Source organism: Nyctereutes procyonoides, unplaced genomic scaffold (assembly GCF_905146905.1).
Source record: "Nyctereutes procyonoides isolate TBG_1078 unplaced genomic scaffold, NYPRO_anot_genome, whole genome shotgun sequence".
NCBI lineage: Eukaryota > Metazoa > Chordata > Mammalia > Carnivora > Canidae > Nyctereutes > Nyctereutes procyonoides.
Window position 1 is genome coordinate 54,628,996 of NW_026575126.1, and position 10,218 is coordinate 54,639,213.

At 53.9% G+C, this 10,218-nt stretch overlaps 1 protein-coding gene across 4 annotated transcripts in view; it reads left to right on the forward strand.

Annotated features, from left to right (window-relative positions):
- Positions 1 to 9,834, forward strand: part of POLR3E (RNA polymerase III subunit E) — a 29,618-nt gene extending 19,784 nt beyond the window's left edge. For 3 of the 4 annotated variants that reach the window (XM_055340326.1, XM_055340327.1, XM_055340328.1), the window contains 8 exons: positions 1,632 to 1,713; positions 2,717 to 2,776; positions 2,873 to 3,030; positions 3,393 to 3,454; positions 4,016 to 4,542; positions 6,687 to 6,764; positions 8,206 to 8,331; positions 9,036 to 9,834. In XM_055340326.1, coding sequence (XP_055196301.1) covers positions 1,632 to 1,713; positions 2,717 to 2,776; positions 2,873 to 3,030; positions 3,393 to 3,454; positions 4,016 to 4,542; positions 6,687 to 6,764; positions 8,206 to 8,331; positions 9,036 to 9,092 — 1,150 coding nt within the window. In that variant the 3' untranslated portion in view covers positions 9,093 to 9,834. Of the gene's footprint in view, positions 1 to 1,631; positions 1,714 to 2,716; positions 2,777 to 2,872; positions 3,031 to 3,392; positions 3,455 to 4,015; positions 4,543 to 4,989; positions 6,765 to 8,205; positions 8,332 to 9,035 lie in introns of those variants that run through there. The other variant, XM_055340329.1, reaches the window with a different exon arrangement.
- The last annotated feature ends 384 nt before the right edge of the window (positions 9,835 to 10,218 follow it).

Here is a 10,218-nt window from a genome sequence, read left to right on the forward strand (position 1 = left end):
GACATAAGGTATACTAGTAAGGGCTCACTTTTTAGAAGATATGGTGTAAGGTGAACAATCTCTTTAAAAATTTGTTCCAAATTTTTTAACTCCTTGCAGAAGCTCCTGTCATTTCAGCTGGTTGGCCAAGCTGGTTGAATTGTAGAGTCTGTTCACGTTACTGCCACCTGATGGCGCCCTTGCACTGGGAAACTTGTCCAGTGTCTGTCAGTAGTTCCAGCTGTTGTGCCACACACGTGTTTGATTATGGAAGGTCTTTGGATGTTGGATGTCACATCCCTCATTAAGTGGGACCACCCAGGTATATTTATGTCACGAATGGGTGAGAGCCAGGAGGGGCCGTCCCCTCACTCAAGGACACTGACCCAGAGAGGCAGACACTTGCCAAACATCTGGCAGCAAGGCGGTCCCGGAGCTGAGGTTTGAGCTCTTGGCCCAGCAGTGCCTGTGGCCCTGGTGCTTCTGCACTTTCAGCCTGGGGTCCATCCTTGTAACCTGGACATGGGGCCTCTGGGGCCATGTGTTTACTGGCTCCCCGGTTCTTCCGCTCCTGCTGCAAGCCCTCACTGCCACGCCGTGGCCTGTGGGTGGCGCTCCTTTCTTGCCGTGTCCCTTCTGTTTCTGTGTGGAGGTGATGCAAAATTTACACATTGTTCATGAACTATGTCGTGATTGCTTGTTCTGTGTCCTGTGCTCCGCTGTCATTCCTACACTGTCCCTGCCCTTGGGAATTGTGTGGGGCAAAGCTGGGCACCATTGCAGATGAGCCCAGGGCAGGGCACGCACCACGTTTATCCATTCGTTCAGTACCTACCTAGCAGCTCCCTTCTCTGTGTGGCAGTGATGAGCAACATAAGCCAGGTCCCTGTCCCCAAAGAGTGTTTCTGGGATGGGAGTGGACACAGAGCTCAACCTTAAAGGAAGGGTATTAGTTGGTTGCCAGGTAGGATTGAGGAGGCAGGAGTGAAGTCTCCTAGCAGAAGGAGGGGGCAGGAGAGCAGAGGCACCCCAGGCATAGGATGGTATGGGGTGGTGTGAGTGTGACAGCGTCTGTGGCTGAAGTTGGTCAAGGTTATACTCGTAAGCCTCAGCACCCTGTGCCCCCAGGCCCTGAAGTTCTCTAGGCTTGCCTGGTGTTTCCCTTCTCTCCAGAGGCTTCCGCCCCACTCATGCCTCAGGGCCCATCCAAGTCCCATCCAGGTCCCAGCCCCTGACCCCTCTTGCTCCTACTCACACTGCTCCCATCCCTTCCAGCAGGTGGTGAAGGCCTCGTGTCCTGCTTTCCAGCCAGTCTCTCCAGGCCTCACAGCTGCCTTGCCTGTGGGACTCACTGTCTCAGGCTGGCCTGTTTCTGAGCCCCTGTCCTCCCTGACTGCGGTGGCTCTCAGGCTGGGCTAATGTGTGCATGCAAAGTCAAGAAGGGTTGACAGAAGGAACTCTTGGGGGAGGGGGGTGTTTTAAGAGTGCTGCTTTTCTACAGACATGTTCACAGAGCCAGGCTCCAGGAAGCCCCAATAGAAGCTGCACTGGCCGGTGTTGGAGAGGCCTGGACTGGGCTGGGGCACGGGCACTGCGGGAGGCAGAAGGGCTGAGGAATGGGACTGACCTGCTGCTCCTGCTCTCGTTGGCAGTGACATCCTGTATCCCAAGGACTCTTCCAGCCCTCACAGCGGCGTGCCTGCCGAGGTGCTCTGCCGGGGTCGAGACTTTGTTGTAAGTGCTCAGTGCTCTGCCCTTTGCTTGGTTGGGCAGGGTCATGGGAGCGGGTTGGGGCCAGTGCAGGGCTTTTGGAATCTTGGCTTGGGCAGTGGGAGAAGGGCAGGTATGTGTGGCCAGGCTGGGGGCAGAGCTCTGGACCCTGTTTTCTTTGTCCTTCAACTCAGAATCCTGGAGTCTTGGGCTTTGTAAGAACACGGGAGTTCCTCTGGCCTGGGGATTACAAACCAGAGGCCATAGGTGGACTCTGGTACAAACCAGATTTCTGGCTCATTATGAATGCTTGTGGACAGTCTGGTACCATGGGCCCAAATCCCTGAATAGTTCTGGCTTTGGGTGGGGCTGACAGTCGTGTTCTCCATAGTCCCGGGAGGCCTGCTTCTCTCCTACCTGTTCCCTGCATTATTGCTGTGGGTTTTTGCGACTCCTCAGTTAGCTCATTCCTCCAGTCCATTGCCCTGCCCCATGCCCTGCCCTTATCCAGAACCTGAGTCCTGGCCAGGGTATCCCTCTCATAGGTTTGAACCCCGGCTGCTGGATTTGCACTGCCTCCCATGAGGGAGTTCACAAAGTTCAGCTTTGTGCTTTGAACTTGGGGACCTCGGTCTCCTAGGCTGTCCACAGTGACCATGACGTGTTCATGCAGCCCTTGAGCTGTTCAAAAAGAGTGCGAGCATCTTTTCCCAATTGGATGTCCCAGCTTCTCTGGACAGATAGTATCTAGATGCAGATGCAGTTTATTTTTGTCTCGGAGTCAAAGTGCAGTGGATCCTTTATCCTCGGCTTGTTGGCCGAAGCACAAGTGCCATCTGCCACTGCCTGCCAGCTGTTCTCTGTTCGTGTGGACACTGCCAAAGCAGGGCCTGGGAGAGGGTCTAGTCAAACCTGAGTTCTTAGTGGGGAAATCCCAGGCTTCCAGGACAATTACAGGGGCCTGGGGGAGGGTCTTACCAGTGATCCGTCTTTGCCCCCTGGAAACATGCTTGTTTTTCTCCCACAGATGTGGAAGTTCACGCAGAGCCGGTGGGTGGTAAGGAAAGAGGTGGCAGCAGTGACCAAAGTAAGTGATGCTGGGAGGCCCGGGCCCTGCCACTGCAGGGAATGGGGGCTGGTGGCCTGTCAGGCCTGCGGGCCTCACCTCTGTTGTTGCCCCCAGCTCTGCACAGAGGATGTGAAGGACTTTCTGGAGCACATGGCCGTAGTGAGGATCAACAAAGGCTGGGAGTTCATACTGCCTTACGATGGGGAGTTCATCAAGAAACATCCAGATGTGGTCCAGCGGCAGCATATGCTGTGGACGGGCATCCAGGCCAAGTAAGGGCTTGCTGGGCTGTCCACAGCCACCTCGCCCCCTGGGTCATGTCTGGGCTGGGGCCGCGTGCACCCCTTCCTCTGCTCCAGTGGACACTGTGGATTGATCCTAGAACCCCCTCCCCCCCGCAGCACAGGCCTGGCACAGCCATCCCACAGAGCTGAGGGGTTGTGAAGGAGCAGGAGCCCCAGGGGCTCCCAGTGGGTGCGGGGCCTGTGCGCTGTGGGGGAGGGCGGACAGGGCTCTGGGCACATGGCATCCTCAGGCAGCAGGATGTCCCTGGCCTTGGTGGCAGCTATTGCTCTAGTGAGGCAGGTGACAGGGGACGTGGCATAAAGTTAAAAGAGTTTATTCTTCTTTTCAGATTAGAAAAAGTCTATAATCTTGTGAAGGAAACCTTGCCAAAGAAGCCAGATGGACAATCAGGTGTGCGAGAGGTTTTGGACTAGGCAGGCCCCTAACCCAACTCTGGCTCTGGGAGGCCTGCCTCACTGGGGCTTGTCGGGGCTCGGGGCCACAGAGGGATGTGTGACTCTCCCCACTAGTTGTGCTTTCTGTGCCTTCCTCCCTCTTCCCCACAGACCTCACCTTAAGGCTTGTCCAGTGGCCAAATCCCTGGCCTCGGGTACTGGGGGCTTCTCAGCTCTGGGGCTGTGCTGTGCTGGGTTGCAGGCCTTCCTCAGTCGGCAGAAGGTGGCGGTGGGACGGGAGGAACTGGCAGGGACTAACTCAGTAGTAACCCCTTCTGGTTTAAATCCCCCAACGCGGGATTCTGTTTTTTCCCCAGTTCTATTTCTCCCATCGCTGGGGTAGCTAAATCCCTCCTGGGTCATGTGGGGGTGAGAGGCAGGACTATACCGCTGGCTTCAGCCCTGGCCAGCCTGCATTGTTAGGTGCCTTGCTCCTCTTGTTGGGCTGGGAGGGGCTGTCCGTGGACGGAGGGCCCTTCTTTGTGCCGTTGCTGAGCAGCGCTGCCTCTCCCCGCAGGGCCTGCTGGGCTGATCTCTGGGGACCAGCGGGTCCAAGTGGCCAAAAGTAAGGCCCAGCAGAACCACGCGCTGCTGGAACGGGAGCTACAGCGGAGGAAGGAGCAGATGCGGGTGTCCGAGGTCCTGCCTGGTGTGCGGATCAAGGAGGAGCCCATGAGTGAGGAGGGAGAGGAAGAGGAAGAACGAGACGCAGAGGAAGACGAGGAGCCCATGGACACCTCTCTTGGTGGCGGCCTCCACAGCAGGCTGGCCAATGGGCTGCCTAGTGGGCGGGCGGCAGGTGGGGACAGCTTCAATGGGCACCCGCCCCCTGGCTGTGCCAGCACCCCCGTGGCCCAGGAACTGAGGGCCTTCGTGGAGGCCACCTTTCAGAGACAGTTTGTGCTCACGCTGAGTGAACTCAAGCGCCTCTTCAACCTGCATTTGGCCAGCCTGCCACCTGGTCACACACTGTTCAGTGGCATCTCGGACCGCATGCTGCAGGACACGGTGCTGGCCGCCGGGTGCAAGCAAATACTGGTGCCTGTAAGTAGAGCCTGCGCCCCCAGATGGGCATACACACAAGGCCACCCCTCAGGAGGGCTCCTGGGCAGGCAGCAGCTTTCCTGGCAGAAAGGAAATGAGTTGAGTTACTTTGGAGTGGCCTTGCCCTGCTTGCTTTGGGGGAACCTGTTGTTTAGAGGCCGCATGGGAACTTGGGAGGACCAGTGACCTGGGTTTGCATCTTGTGGTGGCTTTGTGTGACCTTGGGCCTCTTAGGCTCCACACCCTCATGTCACGTGGGCAGATGTTGGCTTCGGTGTCCAAGGATGGGGCCCAGGCCCCCCTCCCCCCCAGCAGTGCTGGCCCGTTGCTTGAGCTACAGCAGGGCCTTGGTCCACGCAGGATCCTATCCTGCCGGCACCTCTTGTTCCTGTCGGCCTGGTCATGTTTCAGGCTGAGTGCACTTCTGTCATCACTTGCTCTTTGCAGTTTGCCTGCGTAGAAACCAACTTTGAGAGAAGTGAAATGAGCTTGTATAAAGGTCATACGTCCAGGAAGTGCTGAGCTGAATTGGAGCCTGTAGTGGCTGCTGAGCTGAAATCTTCTGCTTTAACAGAGATGCACTGAGCCTGTCACCAGAGCCCAAGACTCGTGCCTGGCTTCTGGCAGGCCTCCCGCCCTAGTAGGGCTTAGCTGACCAGCACGGCCAGGCCCGCGGAAGGGGCCGCTTGTCCCGGCAGCAGGAGGGGCCCGGAGTGGAAGAAACACAGGAGCGGGGAGGCTGTTGGACATTTCCCTCAGCTGAGGGTAAAGAGGGCCCGGCCGTGGCTCCAGGAGGTGGTGCTGGTCATTCTCTCCCTGAAGGCTCTGCCAAGGCCTGGCAGCAGATCTGTGTGGTGTGGGGCTATTGACATTGTCAATCCCAGGTCAGAAGCACCTGCAGTTTCGGGTGATCTGAGGCGACGGCCATCTTTGTGTGCGTGAGACGCAGAAACTAGGACGAGAGGCCCTCAGAGCTTTGCTGCCCGGGCTGCCCCAGGAGATCTGGCCCTTGTGGCAGGGAGCCTCCTTGGTGCGGTTTCCTGTACAAGGTACTAGGGTTAGGGGCCCTGCCCAATGTGGAGTCACCCTGGCCTACCCAGCAAATGGGTCTGGTTAGCTCCAGGGTCACGTTTCTGAGCTGGGCCAGGCAGGGGAGGGCACCTGCCCAGGGTTAGCAAAGCCGCCTCGGGCTGCTGAGGGATGTGAAGTGGCCACTCTCAGGCCCCACTGGCCCTGCTCCTTCCTCTTGGTGGGGCTGGTGTCCCCGGGGGATCACCGACCTTTTTGCTTCTCCCATCGACCTCCCTCCCTGTGATCCTGATGTAGGGACTATCTAGGATAGCCCCCCCCCCACCCGCCTCCCCCAAAGGAAGATAAGCCCCAATTCCCCCCAATATGCTTAGCCTCGTTTTTCACACAAGGGTGCTGAGGTCCAGGGAGAGTGAGACGCAGATGTGGGTTTGACCCTAGTTCTGCTCCTTATTAGAGGTGTGACCTGGACCTGAGTAAACTCTGAGCTGGATTCTCCCCTGGAGAGTCGGGGCTGCCACACCCTGCTCCTACCTCCGGTTTTCTGTGATCGAATGATATTGTACATTTAGTCCCCCTGCGGCTTCCTGTGGCTGGTAGTCGCCGCTGCTGTTGCTTGGATTGTGTCACGGCTGGAAACCACTCTACCGGGTGCCCTGAGCCTGGTCACCCTTTTCTTGGTCCACCTTCGGACGCTGCCAAACCCACTGGTGTGCTGGGCCCGTACTGACACAGCCCTGGAGGGAAGGGGTGGAAAGGAATCCCCCGGAACGGAACTTCCTAGGGAGGTGGAGGTATGGGGGAGTATTTCTTAGGACACCTCTGAGGGTTTACGTTTAGGGTAGGGTGATGCTGGATGTTGGAGGTGAGCTAATGCCAAGCTAGCAGGAGAAACAAGCCTGATCCCCTCCTTGTCTCGTGCACCTGGGGACTTCGGGCTGTGGGTGCCCCACTCTGTCCCACTGAAGCCCTAGTGAGTGGGAGGAGCTGGAATTGGAACCCACCGTCGCCCATCGATTCATTCCCTGAATGGGGCTCATGCAGACTGGGAGGGGTGAGGGGCAGGGCAGGTGGACCCCTGTGGTAAAGACAACTCACGCCTGGGCCTTGGTTAGTTTCCCCCCCAGACTGCTGCGTCCCCAGATGAGCAGAAGGTGTTCGCCCTCTGGGAGTCTGGAGACATGAGCGATCAGGTAAGGTGACCTCTCCTGCCATCTCAAGAGCAGAGAGGTGGGGCCGGGCCTCTGGGGAGCCCCAGAGTATAGTAATTTACACCTCAGATTATCCATCCACTCCCAGTTTTAAATATTCTGGCTCCATGTCTCTGTGTATTGTTAAAACAGGCTGGATGTGCCAGTGATGTGAGCCAAAGCCAGTGGTTCCTGATTTGCCAGTCTGGACCAGCTACATTAGAACCCTCTTTTTATTTTTTAAAGATTTTATTTATTTGAAAGAGAGAACAGGAATGGAAAGAGGGAGAAGCACGCTCTCCCCACTGAGCAGGGGGCCCAGTGTGGGGCTCGATCCCAGGACCCCGGGATCATCACCTGAGCCGAAGGCAGCCACTTAACCGGCTGAGCCACCCCGGTGCCAGAGTCCTTTTTTAAAAGCTATAGACTCAGGATTGACCCTAGAGATTTAATTCAGCTCCCTATGAACAGGATAGGGTCCTAGGTACTTAGAGGTTTATAGACCTTCCCTGAGGATTCTCTCTTCCAGCTGGACTCGTGAAGCAGGGACGGCCCCACATTTCTCAGGTGGCCTCTGGCAGTAAGAATCTCTTATCAGATCTTAGGTGCTGGCTTCTAAGAGGAATTGGTCCATTTTGCCTCTTGTCACCCCAGCAGGAAGGGGCATGAGGGTCCAGCAGACAAAATAGGAGTTAAACCAGCAGCCGTGTCTATATAGTCAGGGACTCCGAGGTCCAGAAATTTTCCTTAAGTCATGAACTTACCTAAACTTTAAGGGTTAAGATTAAACTGCTGAACTGTTTTAGCAGTTTAAAACACCAGTCTGCCCTCATCCAGGTCCTGTCCCTAAGGTGTGGAGGGGAGGGGGAGCATTCCCCCTCTTGCTTTAGTGGGGCTGACGACGGGGAGGCCAGGATGGAGGGGAAGGCCGGTGCCCTGGGCCTGTGATGGGCCCTGGAGTGAGAGCAGTGCGGCAACTCTTCCCGGGCCAGCTTCTGTGCTCTTGGCCAGGATAGGTGGCATCTGAGTTTTCTAGTCCTGAAGGAATAGGAAGTTCAAAGAATTTGACAATTAAGAGAAAAAAAGTGTGTATTTTTAAAGATATGCAAAACAAAGCTTTTGGCCCTGGCCTGTCTGGATTCTCCGGACCTGGCCCTGTCTTCGTGCAGCTTAGATGGTGCCTTTCCCACCTCCTAAAGCAGTTACCACTCCTGTTTATCATGAAACACCATGTCTAACCTGCTTTTCCTCTGCTGGCACTTCCCTGGCTTTTTTCTTCTTGGCATCTCAACAGGACAGGTTGGTCAGATGTATTTATCATAAAGGAAGTCCTGGGCACACAGACTGCAATGTGGAGTTAGGTCCATAGCTTTGCATTTCTTGTTTGGGGATGTTTCTCTTTTAGGTGATTGTTTTCCAAAATAACATATTTTTGCTACTAAAGCACCGACAGGTTTTGCTTGAAATCTTTTCCAAAAATTACCGGGTACGCCGGAACATGATCCAGTCGAGGTTGACTCAAGAGTGTGGAGAAGATCTGAGTAAACAGGAGGTGGATAAAGTGCTAAAGGTACACCCACTTTGTGTAACCAGGCCCAGAGGGTTTGGGCCCCCGTGTGGGGGGCGCTCAGGAGGAGGTCGGCAGGATCTTTGTTAAATCTGGCTTCTCCCAGCCCCTCCCCAGCCAGGTGGGTCTCTACAACCACTGAGGCTGGGTGCTGGTACGGTGGGTGCGGGCAGGAGTGGACTAAGATGTGGACACCGCCTTCAAAAAATAGTCTAGTGGGTCATCCTTTGAGGTTCACCGGGCCTCTGTGAGAGTCTCCCCTCCCCTTCTGAATCTCGTAGCACTTGCTTTCAGTAGACCCGATTTCTAAAATTTAGTTTAAAAAGGAATATATAATTTATCTAGTATATGAAAGTAAGTATACTACGTGTAATGCTTCTATGAAGTGACTGTGGCACAAATACCGTATTTTCAGAAAACATCGTGATGATCTGAGGGAGCCCATGATATAGTGCTGTTAACGAGGCACCTTTGTTCTGGGTCAGCTTCTTGACCTGTGTTTTCTTTAATCTTATGCTTACAAAGCACATTCACTTATGGTTCCCCACTTTTTGGACACCCCTGGGAGGGAGAGATTCTGAGGCCCACAGCCTGTGGTCAGGCAGGTCTTGAGTCGCCATCTGTCTTCTAGCCATTAATCCTAAATTGAGTAATGGTGTTCTGTCCAGGATGTAAGTTCTGCCCCTAACACATTTCTCTCTCCGTAGGACTGCTGTGTAAGCTATGGGGGCATGTGGTACCTTAAAGGGACAGTACAGTCTTGACAGGAGTCACAAACCACTGACCCAGTGAATCCAAGCCCAATGAAGGACGGCGGAGCCAGCAGAGGTGGAGGCAGTCTTACTGCTTCAGAAGACACGGAGCAAGAGGAACTGACCGTGGCGCGGCTGGGGCATTGTGCTGTCTGGTGGACAGCGGGGATCATCCTCAGCCAGTGGCAGGGTCAGCATAAGTTAGATCGCTCCCAGGAGAGAGGGCAGCCGGGACCTTCTTTACAGTATAATTTGAAATTCCTGATGTATTTTGCTTATTACTTGGTTTCATTCTCATAATAAAGAGAGTGTATACTGACCACAGGCAGGCTGATGAAAATCATGGTTTAATATTTTACTTTTCAAACTTAATGCCAACAAGGTCTAAGTTATGTTTACAAGATGAAGAAAACCTCAAGGTTTTAAATATTTAAAATGCCTAGAAGCTAGTAATTTAGTCTTTGATTACCTGTGTGCTAAGTCTTCTGCCAGTTTCGTTAAACAAACCAAATCGAATTCTTCTTTCACCATTGGGTTTCTGTGGCCACCTTACCTTTTAAAACCACTTTATGTAGAAGTCTCAGCTGTTTACATGAACCCTAGCAAAAAATCAGAATCAAATCCATCTATTAATGTTTGCATAAGGATGCAAACAAAACCAGGTAAGTATGGAACAATGTATAAGTGAGATCATTACACTTTGATGTAAAAAATTTATATTTTGTGTATTTTTAAAATAAATACTAACACTGACCTGGCATCATGGTGCTATTGTCGTCTGAGGGTTCCAGGAAGATAGTGGTGTCTGTGCTCCCAGAGCCTCGCATGTAGTCCGGGAAGGGAGCTGAGGGAGGAGGGGAGAAGGCAGTACGGTGCAGTCGCATATGTAATTTTTAAGTTTACTAGTAGACACATTGAAATAGTAAAAAGAAACTAGTAAAAAATGTCAGTACAAAGAAATGTAAGATACCGTTTTCAAGATGCGGCACTTGATACTTCCGACACTTGCAGTGGGGACCAGCCACAATTTAAACACTCAGTTGGGACATGTAGCTAATGGTGACCTTAGTGGACAGTGCAGCCCTAGAGGATTAGGACAAAAGTCAGAGTAAGCTGGGGTGGGCAAGATGTGAAATTC